The sequence below is a fragment of the Canis lupus genome, chromosome 7 (assembly GCF_048164855.1).
Source record: "Canis lupus baileyi chromosome 7, mCanLup2.hap1, whole genome shotgun sequence".
NCBI lineage: Eukaryota > Metazoa > Chordata > Mammalia > Carnivora > Canidae > Canis > Canis lupus.
The window spans coordinates 29797013-29823942 of NC_132844.1; the positions used below are offsets into that span (position 1 = coordinate 29797013).

Below are 26930 nucleotides of genomic sequence, written 5' to 3' on the forward strand. Positions count from 1 at the left end.
AGATGTTGGATACCTTACCAATCTGCTAGAGGGCCGTATAATCAGGTTTACAAGCTACATGGCCTGCAATAATCAGGCTACTGGGCTTTGCAGTGAAGGCTCTGTGCCTCCTGCTTTATGGATGAAGGAAGGAATCTTAGACTTTTTGCATTCTCAACACTGGATATGGGACTCAACTGTTAGTGCCTTCATCCTAGCTACCTTTGAAACATGGATGCAAGGAGTGCCTGGCTGGCTCAGTTGGTAGAGCATCTGACCCTTAATCTGGGGGGTGTGAGTTTGAGCCTCACACTGCCTATAGAGGTCACTTAAAAAAAATCTACATGTCTTCTTTTAGAATTTTATTTCCTGGGACACCTGGGTGGCTCATGGGATGCCTGCGTGGCTCAGTGGTTGAGTATCTGCCTTTGACTCAGGGCCTGATTGCAGGGTCCAGGATCGAGTCCCACATCAGGCTCCTGCAGAGAGCCTTCTTCTCCCTCTGCCTATGTCTCTGCCTCTTTCTCTCATGAATAAATAAGTAAAATCTTAAGAAAAAATAAAAATAAAACTTAATTTCCATTTCTTTTCTTTTTAGAAAACCTTTATATTTTGTGATAGAGATTCCCAGATGCGAAAATAGTTTAGAGAGGTCTCTTGTACCTTTTACCCAGTTTCCCTTAACAGTTACATTTTACTTTAACTATAGCACAAATTCAAAACAAGGAAATTGATATTGGTACCATCCACAGAACTTATCGAGATTTTGCAAATTTTACATGAACTTCATTGCATATATGTGCGTATATGTCTGTGTGTACCGGTCTCTGAGAATATTTGGATTCATGTAACCACCACCACCATCCAGATATAAAACTGGTCCATCATCACAAAGATCTTTCTGCTACCCTTTTATAGTTTTACCTACATCTTCCTGTCCTTGACCCCTGGCAACAATTAATCTATCTCTCTATACTTCGTGATTTCAAGAATGTTGTATAAATGAAAGCATATGTGATCTTCTGAGATTAGCATTTTAAACTCAGCATATTGCCCTCAGATCCATTCAGGTTATTATGTGTTAGCAATAGTTAGTTCCTTTTCATTGTCAGATAGTATTCCCCCAATGTATAAATAAGTCATAGCTTGTTTAACTGTTCACTCATTAAAAGACATTCTGGTTGCTTCTAGTTTGGGGCTATGATAAATAAGGTTGCTATGAATATTCTAGTGTAGATTCTCTGGTCAACATTTAAACCAGTATCTTCTTCAGGTGAGTCTGCTTGATAAGCCCAGGTCAGAGTTTGTGTTCTAGCCTCTCAACAGATCTCTCTTACCATCGTTAATCCCTACAGGTCATTTTCAGTACAATATCTAAAATTTACAAAGTAGACAGTAGTACATAATGAACACCTATGTCAATCACTGAGCTGCAGCGATTATCAGCATTCTGCCATTATTTTCATCCCTACCTCCACCTACTCTTCCTACCAACACTTGACTATTTTGAAACAAATCCCAGATAATGCCATTTTGTCTGTGAATATTTTAATATGTATCTCGAAAAATTAAGAACTCTTTTTAAAAAATGGGATGCCTGGGTGGCTCAGGGGTTGAATGTCTGCCTTTGGCTCAGGGTGTGATCCCAGAGTCCCAGGATCGAGTCCCACATCGGGCTCCCTGCAAGGAGCCTGCTTCTCCTTCTGCCTATGTCTTTGCCTCTCTCTCTCTCTCTCTGTGTCTCTCATGAATAAATAAATAAAATCTTAAAAAAAAAAAAACTCTTTTAAAAAAACAATGAAAGTGCCCTTAACCCTATGTCTTACTGTGGGTTCCTCCAAAAGCTGATACTGAAACAAAAGCTTGAAGGCTAACATTCTATTTCAGAGGGGGGAGACATCAATAGGGAAGTGAGAGAGAGAAAAGGGAAGGTTGTAAGTTAGGTGTAGACAGAAGGCTGCTCTGGAAAGCATGAATCCCTTGCACTAGCAGGTAGCCACATAGCAGGCAGAGAAAGTCCTCAGGCAAAGACATGCAGGTGCTGGTACCTGAATTCTGTGTATCATCCACCAAAGTGGTAAGGGTGAGGGACTATGGGGCCTAGGAACTCACAGCATACCCTACATAGGCCTAAAAACAATGAACAAGTAAACAGTCAGTGACCACATTTCCCTAGTTTCTCATATTTTACAGCTTATGTGTCCAAATCATGATCCAAATAAGGTCCAAACAGCGTAATTGATTTATATGTGTTTACATCTCTTACCTCCAACTTTTAGTTTGAAATTTTAAAAAATGTAACAAATTTGGAAGAATTTTACTGTGAACAACTATATATCCATCAAGATTAAAGCATCAACATTTTAAATATACTTCCTTTATCACTTATCTACCATCTATTCACCTTTTTTTCCAAATAATATTCTTGATGCATTTTGTAGTAAATTGGAGCTATCAATTGACATTTAAACCCTTCAGCATAAAAATTATTGCCAAAGTTCATATTATGTATTTTTTTCTTTTGAGGTAAATTTTACAAATGCACCGATTTTAAGTGTATAATTGTTTTGATAATGCATACACCTGTGTAACACATCCCTCTCAAAATACAGAACATTTTTACCACCTCAGAAAGTCCTCTCATATTCTTTCCCAGTCAATTCCTGCCCCCAACTCTTCAAAGACAACCCACTGCTCTGAATTTTTAACTTAATATTGTTTACATTATTCTCTTATTTTTCCTTCTAATGTCCATAGGATCTATAATGATGACACTTAAAACATTTTTTAATTTTATGTTTTAATTTTAATTCCAGTTAGTTAACATACATTGTTATATCAGTTCCAGGTATATAGTAGAGTAATTCAACACTTCCAAACATCACCCCCAGTGTTCATCATAACAAGTACACTCCTTCATTCCCATCACCTTTTTCACCTACCTGCCCCCCTTTCCCTCTGTTAACCATCAGTTTGTTCTCTATAGTTAAGAGTTTCTTTCTTGATTTGTGTTTTTTTTTTCCTTTGCTTGTTTGTTTAGTTTCTTAAATTCCACATATGAGTGAAACCATATGATATATGTCTTTCTCTGACTGATGAATTTCACTTAGCATTATACTTTCTAGCTCCATCCATGTCATTACAAATGGCAAGATTTCATTCTTTTTTATGACTGAATAATATTCCATGGTATATACTTACCACTTTTTTTATCCATTTGTCAATTGTAGATACTTGGGCTGCGTCCATATCTTGGCTATTGTATACTGCTATCAACATTAGGGTGCATGTATCCCTCTGAATTCAGGTTCCTTTGTTTTGGGTAAATACCTAGTAGTTCATTTGCTGGGTCATAAGGTAGTTCTATTTTTAACTTTTTGAGGGGAACCCTGGGTGGCGCAGCGGTTTGGCGCCTGCCTTTGGCCCAGGGCGCGATCCTGGAGACCCGGGATCGAATCCCACGTCGGGCTCCCGGTGCATGGAGCCTGCTTCTCCCTCTGCCTGTGTCTCTGCCTCATTCTCTCTCTCTCTCTGTGACTATCACAAATAAATAAAAATTAAAAAAAAATTAACTTTTTGAGAACTCTATACTGTCTTCCACAATATCAGTACCAGTTTGTATTGCCACCAACAGAGCAAGAGGGTTCTCTTTCCACCCCGTCCTTGCCAACACCTGTTGTTTCTTGTGTTTTTGATTTTATCCATTCTGACAAGTGTGGGGTGATATCTTATTAGAGTTTTTATTTGAATTTCCCTGGTAAGTGATGATGAGTATCTTTTCATGTGTTTGTTATCCAACTGTATGTCATCTTTGGAGAAATATCTGTTTATGTCTTCTGCCAATTTTTTTTTATTAGATTGTTCTTTGGGTCTTGAGTTGTAGCAGTTCTTTATATATTTTGGATATCAACCCTTTATCAGATATGTCATTTGCAGATATCTCTTCCCATTCAATTAGTTGCCTTTTAGTTTTGTTGAGTTTTTCCTTCACTGTGCAGAAGCTTATTATTTTGATGTAGTCAATAGTTTATTTTTACTTTTATTTCCTTTGCCTTGGGAGATATCTAAAAGAAGTTGCTACAGCTGATGTCAAAGAAGTTATCACCTGTGTTCTCTTCTAAGATTTTTATAGTTTCAGGTCTCACAATTTGGTCTTTAATCCACTTTGAGTTTATTTTTGTGTATCATGAGAGAAAGTGGTCCAGGTTTCCTTCTTTTTGCATGTTGCTGTCCAGTTTCCCAAAACTGTTGAAGAGACTGTCTTTTTCCATTGTATATTTGTTCCTCTTTCCTCAAAGATAAATTGACCTCATAATTGTGGGTTTATTTTCTATTCTGTCCAATTGATATATGTCTATTTTTGTTCCAGTACCATAGTGTTTTGATCACTACTGCTTTGTAATATAACTTGAAGTCTGAAATTGTGATGCCTCCAGCTTTGCTTTGCTTTTTCAATGTGGTGACTTCTTTTATTACTGATACTAGTGATTGAAGTTCTTTTTGAGAGACAACTACTCATGGGTCTCTTTACATTTCTGCATATTTTGTGAGCTCAATCACTGACAACTTTGTCCTTGACTATCTTCTCAAGGATGTTGTTCCAACAAAGAGCCTTGGTAAATAGTGATAGTGGCTTCCTCCAGAGCAGAGGATAGGTTTGTTTCAAGGAAACTTAACATTTTAAAATAGACTGCAAACAAACTTGCTTATCTTTTACCTCTGAGGTAGAAATTATCTTTTTTATATTGGACAATAAACCTCGAAATTCTTGACAGTTCCGAATTTTCATTTTTTTCTTGACAACTACTCTAGCAAGGAATTTACGAATTTTATTGATCTTTCCAAAGAACAACTTTTGTCTTTGCTGATTTTCTCTATTTTTTTAATATTCAATTTTTTAAATTTTTTTTTAATATTCAATTTAATTGATTTTCATTCTTTAATTTTCTCTTCTTTCTGCCCATTTTGAGTTTATTTTGCTCTTTGGATTATTTTGCTCTTTATTTGGTTCTGCATATGCCCCTGAATGACTGTGAAAGGACTGTGAGTAATGATTTGGAAGTTATCCATAAATTTTAGCAAGTGGACAAATTCACAAATATGGAATCTATGAATATAGCTATATCTCATTTTATTGCACTTTGTTTTACTGCACTTTGTAGATGTTGTGTTTTTTTACAAATTGAAGGTTTGTGGCACCCCTGCCTTGAGCAGGTCTATCGGCACCATTTTTTCACTTTGTTTATCAGTGTCACATTTTGGTAATTCGAGCAATATTTCAAATCTTTATTTATTTATTATTATTATTATTGTAATGATTACAATTGTAATCACAATTGTTATGGTGATCTGTAATCAGTTTGGTGATCTTTGATGTTATTCTGGTAGTTGTTTTTGGATGCCATTCATATAAAATGGTGAAGTTAATTGGTAAATATCATGTGTTCTGACATACTCACCAGCTGGTCATTCCCTCTAACTCTCTACTTCTCCTCAGGCCTCCCATTCCTGGAGACACAGATTATTGAAATGGGTCCTATTAAGAACTCTGCAATGTCCCCTAAGTGCTTAAGTGAAAGGAAGAATTGAATGTCTCTCACTTTAAATCAAAAGCTAAAAATGGGGATCCCTGGGTGGCGCAGCGGTTTGGCGCCTGCCTTTGGCCTAGGGCGCGATCCTGGAGACCCGGGATCGAATCCCATGTCGGGCTCCCGGTGCATGGAGCCTGCTTCTCCCTCTGCCTGTGTCTCTGCCTCTCTCTCTCTCTCTCTCTCTCTCTCTCTCTCTGTGACTATCATAAATAAATAAAATTTAAAAAAAAAAAGCTAAAAATGATTAAGCTTAGAGAGTAAAGTGTGTCAAAAGCTGAGATAGGTGGAAAGGTAGGCCTTCTGAATCAGCAAGTTAGCCAAGTTGTGAATTCAAAGGAAAAGTTCTTGAAGGAAAGGAAAAGTTCTTGAAGGAAATGGAAATGGAAGGAAATGCTTCTCCAGTGAACACACAAATGGTAAGAAAGTGAAACAGCCTTATTACCGGCATGGAAAAAGTTTTAGTGATCTCAATATAAGATCAAACCAGACATAACATTCTCATCAGCCAAAGCCTAATCCAGAGCAAGGCCCTTAACTCTCTTCAATTCTGTGAAGGCTAGGAGAGGCAAGGAAGTTGCAGAAGAAAATTTGAAGCTAGAAGAGGTTGGTGGGTTCATGAAGTTTAAGGAAAGAAGTCTCAGTAACATCAAAGTGCAAGGTAAAGCAGCAGGTGCTGATGTAGATGCCCCAGCAAGTTATCCCAAAGATCCAGCTAAGATAATGCAGGCTGCTGCACTAAACAACAGATGTAGACAGACAGCTTTCTATTGGGAGAGGTCAGTGAGTGGCTTCAAAGCTTCAAAGGACAAGCTGATTGTTTTGTTAGGGGCTAATGCAGCTGGTGAAGCCAGTGTTCACTTAACAATACTAAAAATCCTAGGTTTTTTTTTTTTTTTAAGATTTTATTTATTTATTCATGAGAGACACACACAGAGAGAGAGAGAGAGAGAGAGAGAGAGAGAGAGGCAGAGACACAGGCAGAGGGAGAAGCAGGCTCCATGCAGGGAGCCTGACGTGGGACTTAATCCCAGGTCTCCAGGATCACGCCCTGGGCTGAAGGCAGCACTAAACTGCTGAGCCATCCGGGCTGCCCAAATCCTAGGGTTCTTAAGAATAATGCTAAATGTCTTCTGCTTGTGCTCTAAAACTAGAACAGAGCCTGGTTGATAGCATATCTGTTTACTGCGTGGTTTACTGAATATATGTCTTAAGCCCACTGTTGGGACCTACTACTCAGAAAGAAAAAAAGATTCTTTCCAAACATTACTGCTCATTGATGATGCACCTCGTCACCTGGGAGCTCTGATGGAGATGTACAATGTGATTGATGTTTTGCCTGCTAACGCAACATTCATTCTGTGGCCCATGGATCAAGGAGTCATTTTTGACTTTCAAGTCTTATTATTTAAGAAGCACATTTCACATGGCTATAGTTGCCATAGATAGTGATTCCTCTTATGGGTCTGGGCAAAGTAAACAGAAAATCTTCTGGAAAAGATTCACCGTTCCAGATGCCATGAACATTTGTGATTCACGGAAAGATGTCAAAATATCCACATCACAGGAGTTTAGAAGAAATTTGATTCTAGCCCTCATGGATGACTTTGAGGGGTTCAGGTCTTCACTGAGGAAAGTAAGTGCAGATGTGGTAGAAATAGCAAGAGAACTAGAATTAGAAGTGGAGCCTGAAGATGGGACTGCATCGTTGCCATCTCATGATCAAACTTGACGGGTTGAGGAGCTGCTTCTCATGGATGAGCAAAGGGGGTGGTGTTGTGAGATGCATTCTACTCCTGGCGAAGATGCTGTAAAGACTGTTCAAATGACAATAAAGGATTTAGAGGGCAGCCCGGGTGGCTCAGCGGTTTAGCTCCACCTTCAGTCCAGGGTCTGATCCTGGAGTTCCAGGATCGAGTCCCACATTGGGCTCCCTGAATGGAGCCTGCTTCCTCCTCTGCCTGTGTCTCTGCCTCTTCTCTCTTTCTCTCTGCATCTCTCATTAATAAATAAATAAAATCTTTTAAAAAATTAAAAATAAAGGATTTAGAATATTATATAAACTTAATTGATAAAGCAGTGGCAGGGTTTGAGAGATTGACCTCAGTTTTTAAAGAAATTCTACTGTGGGTAAAATGCTATCAAATAGCATTGCATGCTAGAGAGAAAACATTCATGAAAGGATGAGTCTGTTGATTTGGTTAACTTCACTGTTGAATTGTTTTAAGAAATTGCCATAGTCTTCCCCACTTTCAGCAACCACCACCTTGATCAGTCAGCAGCCATCAACACTGAGGCAAGACCATCCACCAGCAAAAAGGTTATGACTTGCTGAACATCTGATGATGGTTAGCATTTTTTTTTAAGCAATAACACATTTTTAATTTTTTTATTTTTTAAAGGAATGTCTAGGCCCAACATGAGGCTTGAACTCATACCTTGAGATCAAGATAGCATGCTTTATCAACTGACAGGCACCCCACTAAAATATATATTTTTTTAAATTTTATTTATTTATGATAGGCACACAGTGAGAGAGAGAGAGAGAGAGGCAGAGACATAGGCAGAGGGAGAAGCAGGCTCCATGCACCGGGAGCCCGACGTGGGATTCGATCCCGGGTCTCCAGGATCGCGCCCTGGGCCAAAGGCAGGCGCTAAACCGCTGCACCACCCAGGGATCCCTAAAATATTTTTTTAAATTAAGGTATGTACATCGTTTGTTTTTTTTAAGACATACTTTCATAGTTAATAGACTATTGTAGAGTGTAAAGATAACTTTTATGTAGCTTTGGAAACCAAAAACATTTATTTGACTCACTTTATTGTGATATTTGCTTTACTACAGTAGTGAAGTGCAAGATCTCTGAGGTGGGCACATAACAGAGATTGACTTTATTTCATCAAGTGTCTTCCATTTCTCATGTTCATCCTTCTGTCCTGAAATTTTGAGTTTCCATCTGTAGCTTTCCCCTCAGGCTGAAGAACTTTCTTTAGAATTTCTGGTGAGGGCAGTTCTAATGGCTACTATTTCTCTTAATTTTTGCTTCTCTGAAAATATCTTCATTTGCCTTCATTATTGTGGAAAATTTTCTGGGTTGACAATTTCTTTCTTTTGCTCTTTAAAGTATTGATCTAAAGTCATCTTCATAGTTCCTATGTGAAATCTAGTATTTTAAATCATTCTTCTTTTACATAGTATTCTATTTTTCTCTGAATGCTTTCAGATGTCAGATATTTGGTTTTCAACAATTTGATTGTGATGTGTCTGGGCACATAGTTATTTATTCTGCCTGGGGTTTCTGTCTCTCAGGATGTTTGTTAGGTTTCCTCAAATATTTGGTGATTCTTGCTTTTGTGTTTATCTGTGTACTTGGGATTCTTTTCTTGTTTTATTTTGGGAGGAGGTTGTGCTTGTTACACACTAACTCTATGGGGAAGATTAAGACCTATGGCCACGGCCTAAATACCTGCGTTTTCTTTAGATGTATGAGGAAGGGGTGGGGGATACTGCCGAAAAGGAAGAACTAAGAGCTGGTGTTCTGGGTTCAAGAGCATCCTGATTGTTCCAGGTTTCACCAGCATATGGAAGGTGGCCTATCTATTAAACTGAAGGTCTTGTATTCTACCTATGGATAGATACCCCTGTTGCCATCAGGGGATGGGGGATGGGGAACTTCAATTGGCTTACTTGCTCCTGCTGTGGGACTCCAGTTACTTTGTGGTTTAGTCTGGACTCCTTCCTGTTCCTGATGGTCACCTCTAGATGTTGAACATTTTTGGTCCTGCTATTACCTTTTGTAGCAGTTCTGTCTTGTTGTTTGGGGCTGTTACTCCTTTCTTCTGTCCAATCCAGCTTCCTATTCACTTTTCAGGGAATTCTCATAAGTTCTGGACCATCAACAGCTAACCTTCAACCTTTTTGTTTTCCAATTCATTAAATTCCAATTTAATGAATTTAATTTTTAAAAATATGTATTTTGTGCCAGGTCTAGGGGTTTGTGGCATGAAAAGAAGGTTGCATCATGTGCCCACTCTGCCATTTTATTTATTTATTTATTTATTTATTTATTTATTTATTTATAGATATATTTTTTATTGGTGTTCAATTTACTCTGCCATTTTAAATCAAACTTACTTTTCTCCTTTTTAAAAGAGGAAGTAGTGGTGTTAATAGTCGGACTTAATTATGTAGTTAGGTAAAGAAGGAACACAAGCAATTTCAAGCAGGGAACTCTATAAATTTTTAGTTATTTTAAAGGGGAGAGAGAGTTTAGACAGTTCACATTGCTATGAAATGATGCTAAGATTGCCAAATTCATAGGTTTGCTTTTTCACAGGTTTGCTTGTTTCATGAAGGCTTTGAATTTGCCTTGGATTGTCCTAAAGTTTTAGATTCATTGCTGGACTCTGCTTTCAAGCTTATACAATTCTAAAGTTATATTCAAACACTGCCATCTTGTGGGTCATTCCTTTTGTCTCCCCTTACCACCCCTCAAATGCTCCCTCACACAAATATAACCAGAAGAGTTGAGCTATGTCAAGATTTGTTAGTGCTAAGAGCTCTACTGAGAGCTTTACCGATACCTCATTTAAACTTCACAAGAACTTTATGCATCAACTGTTATTAATTAAATGTTAGAGATGAGGAAACTGAGGCCTACATGGGTTATGTAATTTGCATAAGGTCTCACAACTCATAAGAAGATGAGTAAAATTTATATTCAGGTGGTATGCCTCTGGAGCCCCTGCTTTTACAGCATCCACATGTAAAATAATAAATTTAAGAATACTACAGTGTGACACAATTATATGAGTAAGTTATAGAAGTTAAAGAGGAGGAGATAACTTTTAGGAAGGGGCACCAGGCACAGATTTTTAAGGAGGTACTCTCCTCTATGAGAGGATTTGAAGGATAATCATTGCATAGGAAGAGTGTAGCTGAGACCATATCTCCTGGATCTAATTGTATAGAAACACCCTATTGTCTATTATTTTGCCTTCCCTGTTCCCTGCCTTCTTGGGAGAACTACTACTACTTTGCTTCAAACATATGATTCTCATAGTTTAATATGAGTTTAATAAATCTTAAGGATTATACCTTTGACTCCTCACCTAATCTGAGCCAACATGTACCCATCAGGGGTCCTGGAATTTTTGTGCTTAGGCAGGGGACACAGCACTGTGTTCTTTAATGGAAAAGCTGAGGTGTGTGTCAGAAACCTGCAGCCAGCCAAGTGTTCTCACATGGAGAATGGTCTGGAGCGGAAGAGAATAGGGCCAAACCATAAGGTTCCAGTCTCTAGGCCAGCTGCACTGCTGGCTTTTCTATAGTAATAACTATTCTTGCAGAACCTAATCAGGTTTGGGTTTTGATCCACTGCAACCATACAAGTTCTAACATTCTTGATGTTACTAGCTGAAGTAGGGGCAACACTGCCTATATGCACCTTGAATGACAGCACAATACATCTTGATTATGAAGAATAGCACTGTCAATTTAATTTGGAAGAATGGAATTTAGGAAGTGTTGCAAATGCTATGTTGCTTAAGAATATTTCTGCAGTGCTCTATTCTGGCTTAATTTCATACTCCATTCCTGATGCCTGGATTATTCTCCTACTTTTCCCCAACTACATCACTGCAATCTTCTAAAGCCCTTTCTGGATTTATTTCTTGCTTTAAGTTTACTTCAGAAATTCTTTTTTTTTTTTTAAAGATTTTATTTATTTATTCATGAGAGAGGCAGAGAGAGAGAGAGAGAGAGAGAGAGAGAGAGAGGCAGAGACACAGGCAGAGGGAGAGTGGGCTCCATGCAGGGAGCCGGAGGTGGGACTCCATACCGGTCCCCAGGATCACGCCCTGGACTGAAGGTGGCGCTAAACTGCTAAGCCACTGGGGCTGCCCTACTTCAGAAATTCTAGTCAATTTTTTTTAAAACAACATTTAATTATTGCAAAGAAAAATAAATTATAAAATTCAAAGAGATCGAAATTAAGAATCACCCCAATTTCACCACACTGAGATAACCAGTAGTATATTGCTATATTTTCTTTCTTATATATAAACACAAACATGTTTGAAAAGCCTCACAAAATGGCTAATTTTGATCTCATCCTCCCCTAAAAACAGCTGCAATGCATTTTTCATTTAATTGTATTTCATTTGCATTAATTCGTAATCATTTCAATATTTCTTGCAAATAACCAATATATTTGAAGGCATTTAGTTTTCTAGGGAAATGAGGACCAATTCCACATCGTTTGGACTGGAATATTCTTTCTTCCTTGCTTCATCTAGTTATTGTCTACTCATTCCTACAATCATAGTTCAAGTGTCACTTCTCTGGAAAGTTAGATTAAATTGGTAATATTCTTTGTAGTTCTTTTGAAGGTTGCAATCTAGTCTTAATGTTTGGAATTATCTGGGTCTATTTGTGTTTCCACTCACTACTGGATCCTCAGTGCTTACCACACATGACTGGCACTTGGCAGTTGTTACAAGGAATGAATGACTGCTTGGAATAATTCTGTTGTTATGGAAATACTTTTTTTTTTTTAAGATTTTATTTTTAACTAATATCTACACCCAGAGTGGGGCTTGAACTCACAACCCTTAGATCAAAAGTCACACACTTTTCTGACGGAGCCAGTCAGATGCCACTGGAAATACCTTTTGATATATCAACGTTAAGACTTATTATTATTCATGAAGTGCTAGGCACTCGTGTGCTGTATAATTATATAATTAATTACATTTTTCACAAATGTAAATGCATTTTTGCTTCTAAAATACATTATTGCTCCTAGTTTACGAATGAGAAAATAAGTCTTCAAGAAAGCTATTTAGGACAGCCCGGGTGGCTCGGCGGTTTAGCGCCGCCTTGGGCCCAGGGCGTGATCCTGGAGACCCAGAATCGAGTCCCCCGTCGAGCTCCCTGCATGGAGCCTGCTTCTCCCTCTGCCTGTCTTTCATTAATAAATAAATAAAATCTTAAAAAAAAAAGAAGCTATTTAACTTGCCCAGATAGAAGACATCAAAAAATATCTGAACCCAGGCCTATGCATTTATTTACATTATTATCCTTATTTGCCATTATTGGTGTCTTTGTTCATCAATATATGTCATCATATATAGCTCCTTTTCAAAATCACTTAATTTTTACATTACAAACTGTTTTTTTGTTCTGTCAAATTGGGAAATAGGGCACTTTGAATGCGGGGCAAAGAAACAGACCATTGTATTGGGAAGGGCAGCAGGGGAGCTATTCTCCCGGTCCCCAGCACTAACCAGCTGTATGTCTTTGCACTTCCATAAGAAAGGTTATATAAAAAGACAGGAGAGCTGACCTGGCTGCCCTTAAGAAGAAATGTAGTCCAACGCCTCCGTTTTATAGATGAGAGAGCTTGTATAATTGACAACGTGGCCGAGCTGGACAGGCAACTCCTAACTGCTAATGCTGTTTGTTCTGAGTCAACCTACCCCTCCTTGAACATTTACTGGATGCCTAGTGTATGAGGCATTTGGCAGGAGAGGTTCCGGCTTGGTAGGCCACTACTGACTTCCTCCTTCTCCTAATGCTGCTACTTTCTTACCCGCCCACCCCCGCCCCCTCCGCGCTTCCCCCCCCCCCCCTTTTTCTCCACTGCATTACTTATTTTATTTATTTTATTTTATTTTATTTTATTTTATTTATTTTATTTTATTTATTTTATTTTATTATTTTATTTTATTTTATTATTTTATTTTATTTATTTTATTTTATTTTATTTATTTTATTTTTTTTATTTTTTTATTTTTTTATTTTTTATTTTTTTTATTTATTTTATTTTATTTTATTTATTTTATTTTATTTATTTATTTTATTTTATTTATTTTATTATTTTATTTTATTTTATTTTATTTTATTTTATTTTATTTTATTTTATTTTATTTTATTTTATTATTTTATTTCATTACTTTTAAAACCGGCCTTGGATGCTGAGTTAAATGGGGAAAAGCGTAGTGCAAGCCCGGCGTCAGTGACGGGACCCTGGTGGGCAGCAGGTCCCAGGAGCAATCTAGAAAGGCAGTGACGCCTTCGGACCAAAGGAGTGACTCTCCTACAATCCGGGTGTACGAGGTGGAAGGGAAGGGCGATGCTGCGTCTCTGCAAGGCAACGCCTTTGGCTTTTCCGTGACCCCACTGGTAGGGCAACGGGAGAACTCTCCTGTGCAAGATGCCTACGCATTTGGCTTCTGCAGCAGGGTGACTGGCTGCCCAGGGCATTCGGCCAGGTCTCCGGGGCTCTCTCCCCACCGGGTTTATCCTGAATTCCAAGTCTGCAGCTGACGTTCCTACCTAGGCCGCCACGGCTGACCCTGAAAGGGACCTTTCCACCACCGTTGTTGGCTGACAGCCCTCAGCGGCCGCGCGGCCCCGCCCCGCCCCGGCCTGCGCCGGGGGCCAGAGGCCGGCAGGGGTCAAGTTCCCTCAGGGGTCCCGGGAAAGGCCACAGCTGAGGGGCTGCCACGCGAGGCCTTCTGGGCGGACCGCAGCCAATCCTCAGGAGGCACACACGAGCCGCAGCCAATCAACGCCCGTCTTATTCCTGGGTCCCGCCCGCCCCGGCCTTTTCTCCCTGCCCCCCCCCTTCCCCGTGCCTGTAGTCGCGGCTGAAGCTGCAGCCGCCTCCACAGCTGGCCGGGGTCTGAGGATCGGCCTCCTCCTGGCACCGTCGGGTTTCTCCAGTTGTCTTCACTGAGGATGTGTCCCTGCGCCGCTGTGTGCCCGTCTCGCGGAGACCACCGGCGCACTTTCATCTAGCGACTGGTGAGGGAGCGCTGTGCGCGGCCTCCGCGTGCGGAGCGGGCTGAGGCGCCGGCGCTCTTCAGCCGGGGGGCGGTGGCACAGTATTCACTTTCCCGAGGGTGCGGGTGACCGGGGACGCCAGTGGCGCGGGTGGGCCGCGGGGAGGGAAGCCAGTGGCTCGGAGGCACGGAGCGGGCCGAGTGGCCGGGCTCCCTGCCTCCGCCTTCCCGCAGCCTCGCGCCGCGTATGAATGGTCTGTTGTGCGACGTGCTACGTTGCCGTCTTGCCCGACACGCCCTCCAGCGTTGTTGCCTTGCTAGTCTCAAGACAGTTGTCCGCGTCGCTTCCCTTCAAGCCTGGGACTCGAATCCGTTCTTTGAAGCGTTGCCCCTTCGTAGGGCCACCTATTTTTATTCCACTATGGTGACACTGACTCTGAAATTCTGCGTCAGTCGACCATTACGTGAAAAGGGACCGGTTCTTTATTGGGGGTGGGGGGACAGGACAGAGGCTTTTTATTGTGATCATGCTTCCTGGTTCTAAAAAGTTGTAGTTCAGCAGCAAAATCGGTGAGCACGGACATTCTTGACGACTGTTCTCCAGCCTAGTTAATAAAACTTAAAGATATTTTTCAGGAAGCAGAAATTGATGTAGCTGCCCCCTCCCCCCTCCCATGCTTCCAAGCAGGGCGTTTGAAATTCGAAATTTATCAGAATTACTGAAGGAATGTGACTTCTGTGAGTGTGTTTCTCTACCCAGGATGTACCGATTCACATCCTTGCATAGCCGCTTCTTGATCTTCTCACTCCTTTCTCTGTTTTGAATTCCTTGATTTTTATTGGTTTTGGAAACAAAGATGAGGACAGAAAGGTCTGCTTTCTTTTTTTTTTTTTTTAAAGATTTTATTTATTCATGATTGAGAGAGAGAGAGGGAGAGAGAGAGAGAGGCAGACACAGGCAGAGGGAGAAGCAGGCTCCATGCAGGGAGCCCGACGTGGGACTCGATCCTGTGTCTCCAAGGTCAGGCCCTGGGCTGAAGGTGGCGCCAAACCTCTGAGCCACCCAGGCTGCCCAAGGTCTGTTTTCTAAAAAGAATTTGTTACAGATACTTGCGGAAACTTAAGAGTTTACTTCAAGAAGTTTTTTAAAAAATGGCTGTTCCATGATTTAAAAAAAAAAACCCAAACCCCAAAGAAACTTGTATTGAGGGTTCTTAGTATACTAAATTTTATGAAGGAACTTACTAAATTCTTTTACACTCATTATACTTTTGGACCGTATAAAGTTCACTAGACCATAAGTGAATTTACCTATTACATAAAGGAGCTCCGTATTACTTGGTTTATTATTATAAGTAATATCAAAGTCAGTTTACTGTTATCAATAGGTCAGTAATTTATTGCTACATGTAGAGATGTGCTTGCCCCCTAAAACTTGGGAGAATTTTTCTGTTGTGAAACTGAGTATTGCTCTGATAAAGCATTGAAGTTTCTGTTTTGTACCAAGAAAATATTTGGGAAAACGTTAGACTAAAATAATATTGATGAAGCAAAATTACTAATTTCCTAAGGAAGGAAGTGCTTGTGTTTTAAAATTGTTATGAGAATTATTTTCAAGGCTTATAGAAGGAATTAAAAAAAATTAAACTCTTTAATTTTGAGTTACAATTTGTAGCTTTGTAACAGTTAATATAGATACAAGTTTAAAAGAAAGATATTTTGGTATTAGTGCTTTTACAAATCTACTTACTGATTATATATATATATATAGAGTGAGACATAGGGAGAAATAGGATATCCAAGAACTTAAAACCTTTGTGTACATAAGGGACATACTAACAGGGCAAGTTATTATCATCAACTTTGCAGATGGAGAAATAGGACTAGGGAGATTAAGTTATTTGTCCAAGGTTTTAGATAGTAGGAACCTAATTCTTATGACTACAAATAACGATAACTTTTTTCATACTACACTATTCTATTTCTCACTAAAGATTTCCTAACTGCATTTTGAGAGAGCAATATGAGTAGAGTAGAATAGATAGAATCTAGAGTAAACTTTTCTGTATTTGTGATTTTGGATAGGCTACTTAAACTTTCACGTAAATTTCCTTTCTGTAAAATGAAGGTTCTCACATATAAAGGGGCAATATGAGTCTGAAATTTGAGTAAAGCCTGTGGTTGTCTGTATCATAGTTCAGAAGATGGTCGATATCTGTTTTGTAACTCATGGGCACGTTGGCAGTCATGTAAGGGTTTGAGTGAAAAGCATTCCAAGCAGAAAGGACTCTAATATAAAGTAATGCCATTTTGTGACCTGTATACTAATATGTCCTCTTCCCCCTACCCACCATTCTTTTTTTGAAACATTTGTTGGGTGCTTACATATGAATAAATGGTCTCATTTATTTTTCAGAACAACTCAGGAGATAAATAGTTGTTCCCCACTTTTTGCAAGTGAGAGAATTGAAGCTTAGGAAATTGTAATGTGTCTAGGATTATTATTATTATTATTTTTTTTTATCATGGTCACAGAGAGAGAGAGAGAGAGAGGCAGAGACATAGGCAGAGGGAGAAGCAGGCTCCATGCACCGGGAGCCCGTCGTGGGATTCGATCCCGGGTCTCCAGGATCGCGCCCCGGGCCAAAGGCAGGCGCCAAACCGCTGCGCCACCCAGGGATCCCTGTCTAGGATTATTTAGTCAGTGGTGTACTAATGGGTTCCTAGCTCCGGTGTTCTGAATTTAGATCTGAATTTTACATGCTACATGATCTTCAGGCCTAATTGATATCCTCTTCCTGAGATCACAAGACTAACCTTAACACATAAAACATAGATATTGGGCTTAGATTTGTCAGAGAATGGCATGATGAGATTTGTGTTTTAGGAAGATACCTAAACTCCGAACCAAGGATAAGTGGAACAATTATGAGGTCTCTACTTCTACTGGCTAACACCTTTGTGGTGGCCCAGTGCTCAAGGCTGAACAAAATTGCCTGTAGCTAGCTATACTGCTCCAACTCCGTTTCCCATCAGCATTTTTATATTCACATATAAAACAATTTTTCACCTTTAATTTTTATTTGTTGGTTTTTAAAAGTTTGTTTTGTTTTTCTAATTTCCAAAGTATTTAACCCTTACTCTACTTCTTGGCTGTTCTATCTATAATCAGGCTAGAAACTTGGGAGTTCACCACATCTTGTCAGTTCAAGAGCTTAAATATATCTAAGTGTGTCTCTGAATCGCTCACTTTCTTTAGACCTAAAGAAAGGCACAGAAAGCTGTCTATAATCTGACTCATCTGTGTGTATATATTAGGCCTCACTCTTTTCTGTCTTCTGAATTACTTGGAATTTTCAGAATAGACCAAAATGATTCTAATGCTTTCATTTATATTTATTGTTCCCTCTGCCTTGAATGCCTACCCACCCTAAATTTATCAGGCAAACATGTACATCCTGATGTGGGAAATATCTCTTTCTTGTCAACTCCCTATTTCTATGAGTCACTTGCTTTATCTTTATTATAAGTTTATAATCATGTTTTTATTGTTTAAATAAAATCAGTCTCCTTTATCAAATTGTGATCCTTTGATGGTAGATTATAATAGGTAATAAATTTTGTTCATTGAATGCAGATGTTAAATGAGCTGTAGTTTCACTTAAGTATTATCCATGAACTTGTATTTTTTTCATGTTATCTAAAATATTTGTATTTATTTTGCATTTCCAGTACCTTGTGACCTGCTGTGGATTCATTGGAGAGGCAGTAGTGTAGTAGAAATAGCGTGGACTTTGCTGTTAAACAGATCTATGCTTAAATTCTAACTCCTCTTTTATTGGTGCTATGATTTGGGTGGCTTAAACCTCTCTGATATGTAAGATATCCAGTATGTATCAGGTGCTTAATAAATATTTATTTTCATTGCTTTCTTTGCCTTCAGTAAGCATTTGCTGAATGCATAAATAACATTTACACTGGTAATTGGAAATACGGGCCTGGAGTTTAGGAAAGATGTGAGGGTAGAAGACATATTTGGGGGTTATGAGCATATCAGTTACAGTTAAAAGCTAGAAAGAGATTGAAATTACCCAGGGAGAATATGAAGTAGAGGGGAAAAGAAGATTGAGGATGAAACATTGAGAGAAGCCCAAAATTTGAAGGTAAGGGGTAGAGATAACGTCTTTGGAAGATGTGGTGAGATGGAGTCCATGCTTAAATGCTTCAGGTATCCCTTCCTAAATACCTTAGGAGAATGCCAGATTAATGACCAAAAGCAGGTAAGTAAAATAAAATAAGAACTGAAAGTAGTGGAGTGCCTGGGTGGCTCAGTGAGTTAAACGTCTACCTCCAGCTCAGGTCATGATCTCAAGGTTCTGGGATCCAAAGCCATGTGGGCCTCCCTGCTCAGTGGGGAGTTGGCTTCTCTCCCTCTGCCCCTCCCCCTGCATGTGTATATTCTTTCTCTCTCTCTCAAATAAATAAATAAAAATCTTTAAAAAACCAACAACTGTGAGTAGCTAAAAGTATCTGGCAGTTTGGAGGTGATTTTGGTAATCTTAGTGTATGTAGTTTAATTGGAGAAGTATAGAAGTATTAGGGAAACCAGGTTGCAGAGAAGGTGAAAGAAACTCAAACATGAATTTTGAGATTAAATTTGTTACCCTTTTGTTACAGAAGTAATATTAGTAATAAAAGATATTATTTGTTGATTGCCTGTTTTGTTCTAGGTACTAGACTAAGCAATTTCATTTACAGTAACCCTGTGAGGTTGGTGACATTGTCTTTGTTTTCAGATGAAGAAATGAGAGATTATGTAATTTTTAGTTATGTAACTAGTAACAGCTGGCATTACTATATTTGAATCCAAATATGTAAGACTCTAAGAAACTCTAGCTCTTAGTCACTTCCATATTTATGTTCATAGTATTCTATATGTTTCTCTATATATTGTAGTATGCTATGATTTTTACATTTAATATTCCCTTTTTTCCCATTTAAATTGTCTATATAGTAACAGTTATGGAATTTTCTGTAGTTATACCTTAATTCTTTCATGTAATGTCTGAGTTATTTGCCAATAAGTAGTTCTTCTCAGGTATTATGAATACACTAAAACTACAAAGGTGGGAAGATATTTAGAGTCTCCAAAGAATGAAATTAACTACAGTTGACTATTTTGCCATGTATCTCATTTTCCAGTTTTCACATTTTAAACTACTTGAAGCTTTGGTACCTTTTTGTTTTTGATACCAATCAACAGTTGGGATGAATGTTATAAGGCTTATATCAAGTTATAAAACATACAGACTAGTAGAAACAACTGAGGCTAAAGAGGATTGGGAGTCCTCTAATTCTGTGCTGTCACTTCCAGATGGGAAAGTCAGGAAGGGAAGAACTAGTTAAATTTAGGACTTTTGACTCTTAATGTGGTTTGAAATGGGAGTTAAAAGTGCAGATTTGCACTATCTGTGATGCACAGGAGGTTTCCCTATACATACAGTAAACTCATCATATGTCCCCCCCCCCCTTTTTTTTTTTTTTTTGGTCCCTCTAAATAACTGCCTCATAAGTGTTTTTCTGGTCACTCAGTGTGTATTTAAAAAATTAAAATGAGGGGTCCCTGGGTGGCTCAGTCATGTAAGTGTCTGCCTTCATCTCGCATCATGATCCCATGGCCCTGGGATGGAGCCCCGGGTCAGGTTTCCTGCTTGGCAGGGAGCCTGCTTCTCCCTCCCTGTTTCCTGCTCCCCTTGCTTGTGCGTGGGCTCTTTGTTTGTCAAATAAATAAATCATCTTTAAAAAATTAAAATGAATAAAGTATTTTGGGGAATTTAAGTTTTATTTTTAAAATTCATTCAGTTTATTTCAAACAAAAAAAAGCCAGTTGAACTAGTTCATCCATTTCTGCACCCCTACCCCCATCTTAGAAATATCAATCTGTTCTCTTTGTGAGCTTGTTTTGTTTTTTAAAAATACCACATATAAGAGTCATAAGCTATTTTCTTTCTTCTGACTTATTTCACTTAGCATAATGCCCTTGAGGTCCATCCAAGTTGTTGCAAATGGCAAGATTTCATTCTTTTTAATGGCCGAATAATATTCCATTGTGTGTGTGTGTGCGTGTGTATGTATAACTTCTTTATCCATTTATCCATTGATGGACGCTTAGGTTGTTTCCGTATCTTGGCTATTATAAATAATGCTACAGTGAACATGGGGAATCCATCTATCTTTTCAAGTTAGTGTTCTGTTTTCTTTGGATAAATATCCGGAAACGGACTTGCTGGATCATATGGTAGTTCTGTTTTTAATTTTGGGGGGAGCCTTCATACTATTTTCCACAGTGGTTGTATCAATTTACATTCCCATGAATAGTGTAAAAGGGTTCCTTTTTCTTTACATCTTTGCCAACAGTAATTATTTATTTATTTTTATAATAGCCATTCTGAAGGAGTGAGGTAATATCTCATTGTGATTTTGATTTGCATTTTCGTGATGATTAGTAATGTTGAGCATTTTTTATGTACCACTGGGCATATTTGGAAAATTGTCTATTTAGATCTTTTGCCCATTTTTTTTTAATCAGATGGTTTGTTTTTTGCTCTTGAATTGTATGAGTTCTTTGAATATTTTAGATTGATTAGCCCTTTGTGAGATGTATGACTTGCAAAAATTTTTCTCCCATTCAGTAGGTTGGTTTTTCATTTTGTTGATGGTTTCCTTTGCTGTGCAGGAGCTTTTTAATTTGATGTGGTGCCACTTGTTTATTTTTGCTTTTGTGACTTTTGCTCTTGGTGTCAGATTAAAAAAATAATATCCAAGACCGATGTCAGGGAGCTTACTCCCTGTTTTCTTTTGGGAGTTTTATGGTTTCAGGTCTTATAAGTGTTTAAAACCATTTGAGTTAATTTTTGCATATGATTTAAGATAGGGAGCCAGTTTCATTTTGCCTGTGGCTGTCCAATTTTTCAACACCCATCTATTGAAGAGATTGTCCTCTTGCCATTGTGTGTTTTTGTTTCCTTTGTTGTAAATCATGTATGCATGGATTTCTTTTCCATTGATCTGTGTGTTTCTTTGTATGCCAATATCCTACTGTTTTAATTACGAGTTTGTAATATAGTTTGAAATCACAGGTTGTGCTGCTACCAGCCTTGTTTTTCTTTCTCAAGGTTGCTTTGGCTACTTGGAGTCTTTTTTGGTTTTAAGATTGTTCTGTTAAGTATTTATGATCAGTTCCTTGGAGAAGAGAATTTATATAGAATTTCTGTTATAAAAGTTTTAAAATCTAACCATTATGAAATGGATTGACTGGTTATTTAAAATACGGAGGACTGGGGTGGGCGCCTGGGTGGCTCAGTCGGTTAACCGTCTGCTTTTTTTTTTTTTTTTTTAATAAAATAATTTTTATTGGTGTTCAATTTACCAACATACAGAATAACACCCAGTGCTCATCCCGTCAAGTGTCCCCCTCAGTGCCCGTCACCCACTCACCCCCACCCCCCGCCCTCCTCCCCTTCCACCACCCCCAGTTCATTTCCCAGAGTTAGGAGTCTTTATGTTCTGTCTCCCTTTCTGATATTTCCCACACATTTCTTCTCCCTTCCCCTATATTCCCTTTCACTATTATTTATATTCCCCAAATGAATGAGAACATACAATGTTTGTCCTTGACTCAGATCATGACCTCAGGGTCTTGGGATCAAGTTCCACAATAGGTTTCCTGCTCAGTGGGGTGTCTGCTTCTCCCTCTCCCCTCCCCGTTCCTGCTCTCTCTCGCTCTCAAATAAATAAATAAAATCTTAAAAAAAATCCAGAGGACTAAAATAAAATAAAATCCAGAGTACAAAAATATTGAAAGAAAAATAATTAGGAGATAATAAATAAAAAGATGATGGAGACTGGAGGGTATTATGCTGAGTGAAATAAGTCAATCTGAGAAGGACAAACATTATATGTTCTCATTCATTTGGGGAATATAAATAATAGTGAAAGGGAATAGAAGGGAAGGGAGAAGAAATGTGTGGGAAATATCAGAAAGGGAGACAGAACGTAAAGACTGCTAACTCTGGGAAACGAACTAGGGGTGGTTGAAGGGGAGGAGGGCGGGGGGGTGGGAGTGAATGGGTGACGGGCACTGGGGGTTATTCTGTATGTTGGTAAATTGAACACCAATAAAAAATAAATTAAAAATAAAAGAAAAGAAAAGAAAAAAAAAAGATGGAGAAATGTTGAATGGAAAGTAGTTCACTCTAGATATAAAATTTCTAATATATAGGTGGTTAGTTTTCTAACAGGAAGTAAAGAAACTGAAGAATAGTAATTTATCATATCATATAGTTGACATTGTATTTCATTTTTCCAGATCTGAACAGGGGAAAGCAGACAGTGTAGCATACTGGAAAAAAGGAAATAAAGGCTCTTATATGGTGGCTGAGTTTTCTAGATTTTCCTACAGTCTGTCTAATCAATATATTAGTATTTCTATTTTTTGGATGTTTATTTTTGAATAGATATTCATGCTCATGGTAAAGCATTCAAAATTGGGTCATCGTAAAATATAAGTAAGTGTGCCTTCCATTTCTGTCTCCAGCTAGTGGTGCTCTTCTCCATAGGAACTATTGTTAACCATTTTCCTGTGTATTCTTCGAGACATCTTTTGTACATATTCATGCATAATCATGTAAATACATATACATTTTTTCCAGAAAGAGTATTAATTTACATCTCATTTTAAAGAACATTGTACAGTGTATCTTAGAGATTATTTCATATAAAAAATACATAGTTGCTTCATTCTTTTTGATGCATGAATAATACTCTTTTGCATGGATATACTTTTAGCTATTTAGGGTTTTTCCATGCTTTACTATTTCAAACAATGACTCAGGGAATATTCTTGTACTTATGCCATTTCACACATAATGTAAGGTTTTACAAGATAAATTCCTAGAAGTAAAATTGTTTGGGTCAGAAAAAATGTGTATTTTACATTTTCATAACTATACTAAATTGCTCTCCAAAGAGATTGTGTGAGTGTATATGTTTACTGGCAATGGAGTAGGTATGTATTTTCTTACAATCTTATCAGTACATAATATCAACCTTTTGATCTTTGTATCTTGTTAGATTAAAAAGTGGTATCTTATTATAGTTTTTTTTTAAGTTTTTATTTAAATTCCAGTTAGTTAACAGTGTTATATTAGTTTCATGGATACAATGTAGTGATTCAACAATTCCATGAATCACCCTTTGTTCGTCACTGACAAGTGCACTCCTTAATCTCCATCGCCTATATAACCCTCCCCCCACCTCTCCTCTGGTAACCATCAGTTTGTTCTCTATAATTAAGGCTCTGTTTCTTGAGTTTTCTCTTTTTTCCCTTTGCTCATTTGTTTTGTTTCTTAAATTTCACATTTGAATGAAATCATATGGTATTTGTCTTTCTCCGACTGACTTTGCTTAAGCATTATACTCTCTAGCTCCATTCATGTTGTTGTATGGTATCTCCTTATAGTTTTAATTTACATATCTTTTGAGTGAGATGAGTCTATTAAAAAAAATCTGTTTAAATTACCCCCCCTTTTTTTTTTGAAAATATCATATTCTTTGAGTTTTATTCTGTTGGTCTCTAATTTGTAGAGACTATATGGTAAGGTAGATTTTCTCCTTTTTTGTCTTAATTTTTTTTTTAATGTAGGCTTTAAACTGATTAAATTTTTATAATTTTTATAATTCTCAAATTTCAGATTATGCTTTAAAAGTCCTCTTGTACTTTGAAATTGTAAAAAGGAATCTCCCATGCTTCTCGTGTTTTTATGGTATTATTTTTGTTTATCATTGCCCCATCTGGAATTTATATTGGTATAAGGTATAAATAAGTATCTAAAAGTTTTTTTTTCAGGTTGATACCTAGTTGTTTTAATACCTGATATTTAATTATCATCTGCTCGTATGGTGAAGGACTTTCCAGGCACAGAGAACATTATGACAGTGTCTAGCCCTTAATAAAAACTGAATGATGAGAGAGAGGATTGGCTTTTGTGGTGGTGATGGGTGGTGTTGGATGGTGATGGTGGTGAAATAATTTTAGGGGGTAAAGTTTTGAGATGGGATTGTTATAAAGATGGTAGAATTAAGTGTGCTTATAATTTGTGGGGACATAGCCAGTAGAGTGTAAAAATACAGGGGAGAAGGAATGAAGCTTTTGGAAAGAAAGCGATGGACTCCAAAGTACAGATACAGGGGTTGACCCCAAACAGGAGACTGGACAAAAGGTGGTAAAGCTGATTGATATAGTTCTAGAATTCTGTGGATGTGAAGTATGAAGGTGAAAAGGTGATACATTTTTATTTATTTATGTGTTTGAAATAGGAATTGGGGGCACTTATTTTTTTAGGGGGCACTTAAATATAGAGGTAGTTGTAAAGCACTTGAGAGTGAGGGGTAAATTTTGTATTTTTTACTTTTTCTTTCTCTTTCTTTTATAGGTCACCCTTGCAATTATGGATATTTAAAAGGATCACACAGTGTGGAGGGGGAGTTCCCCTCCTCACTCCCCCTTGGTGCTTGATTCCAGGAATAATTTATAAACTGTGGAAAGTTTTTTTTTAATAAAGAATTTGCATTTGATATAAACTTTATAGAACTATTTATAATTTTTTGATTTAAGTGCCAAAATAAATTGTACAAAGATATATAGTTTTATACTATTGCCATTGAGGATTTAAATTATAATCCTAAACAAGTCATTTATTCTCTATAAATCTTACTGAATAGCACCTTTTTGTCCTGGCTTTTTTATTTTTAAAAATTAGTCTTAACTATTTTGAAGAACTACTAAGCAGTATAAATAAAACAATTAGGATGAATTCTTCCATCCCTGACTGCACATCAAAGTGTCGATCCCTGAAGCATGCTTTGGATGTCCTTTCTGTCGTAACAAAGGGGAATGAAAACCAGATTAAGGCCTTTCTCTCCAGTTATTGTTACAATGCTGCAACTATCAAAGATGCCTTTGGCAGAAACGCCCTCCACCTTGTTTCCTCCTGTGGAAAGAAAGGAGTATTAGATTGGCTTATTGAGAAAGGAGTGGATCTGCTGGTGAAAGACAAGGAATCAGGATGGACAGCTTTGCACAGAAGCATTTTTTATGGACATATTGATTGTGTTTGGTCTCTCTTGAAGGTAAGTATCATTTGTTTACTTAAAACTGTTTGGTGTGGTATATGTTTTTCTTAGTCTGTTTGAAACACCCCATTTATTTTCTAGAGATTTGAGTTTGTTCTTATCAATTGTTTGTTATCTTTTACTATTGTAACTGACTCATCTTTAGAATTCAAATCCCATATATATTTTTATTTAGACTTTTTATGATGTAGATTTTAAGCATATACCAAAGTTCTAATACATAGTAGACTGTTGGCTAGTTATGTTATACATGTCCCTCCTGTCTTGTTTATCTCCTACTATTTTGAAGTAAATCCCACACATTTTATCATTTCATCAGTATTATGTATCTTATAGTATATTTTTAAAAAATATTTTAATTATTTATTCATGAGAGACACAGAGAGGCAGGGGGAGAAGCGGGCTCCATGTAGGAAGCCTGACGTGGGACTCAATCCCGGGTCTCCAGGATCACATCCTGGGCTCAAGGCAGGCGCTAAACCACTGAGCCACCCAGGCTGCCCATCTTTTAGTATTTTTTTTTTTTTTTTTTTATCTTTTAGTATTCTTAAGAAAAATGATATACTTTTCTGTAACTGTTATTAGCTTTAAAAGGGCACTACTTATTGAAATATAACATTTAAGGACTGTTTTTGGGTACTATGTTTCTTCTTGTTTGGCTAGGATATAGTTTATAGTTGTAAAAAAAAATAGAGTCAGTTTAATTGAATTGAAATTTCCAGTAAGTAAATTAAATCTAGGTTTGTTGTACTGTATAGTCAAATAATGAAGTTTTCTGAGATGTATCCCAATGTCATTTCACTGATGAATGCACATTAACAGTCAAAAGTCATGAGTTTTAAATGGAAAAGTTTTTTTTGTACAGGCATTTTGTCATGTTTGTAGAGGATACAGAGAAGAGCAAAACACTTCCTGTCCTCAAGGAATTTATGGTCACATTAGGGAGTTTATCTTCAGTGTCTTCATCTATTTGTGATTTTAAAAAAAGTTTACTAATAGTACTGGTAATTCCTCTTATATCTAAAACATTTGAATATTGGTTCAATTTCCTTACTTTATTTTATACAGAAAGCTAGGTTGGTAAGAGTTAACACATCTTAACAAGATCTACTCTTATCCTCTCCCACCTCTAAAACCTCACCTTTTTAACAGTTTCTGCTAGAAAGTTGGATGACTCCTAGTCCTGTCAGGCTTATGAGCATCCTTGGATTTTCTCTTGTCATAGGAATTGCCATTCAGGTGTCAAGATTTGGGGCTTCAGTTTGAAATAGGGCCTGGTCTGAATTTTGAACCTTCCTTCCCTTTGAAGTTTCATTTCCCTTTAGAAATCCTCATTCTTTCCTCCTTGGCTAAGAGAAGCCAGAAAATTGTGCCTTTGGCCAC

General features: G+C 37.7%; 1 protein-coding gene across 6 annotated transcripts in view; it reads left to right on the forward strand.

The window, feature by feature from the left end:
• The first annotated feature begins 14168 nt into the window (after positions 1 to 14168).
• IBTK (inhibitor of Bruton tyrosine kinase) overlaps positions 14169 to 26930 on the forward strand; it is a 100062-nt gene continuing 87300 nt past the window's right edge. For 5 of the 6 annotated variants that reach the window (XM_072832246.1, XM_072832250.1, XM_072832248.1 and 2 more), the window contains exons 1-2: positions 14169 to 14376; positions 24848 to 25544. In XM_072832246.1, coding sequence (XP_072688347.1) covers positions 25224 to 25544 — 321 coding nt within the window. In that variant the 5' untranslated portion in view covers positions 14169 to 14376; positions 24848 to 25223. The remainder of the gene's footprint in view (positions 14377 to 24847; positions 25545 to 26930) is intronic. The other variant, XM_072832251.1, reaches the window with a different exon arrangement.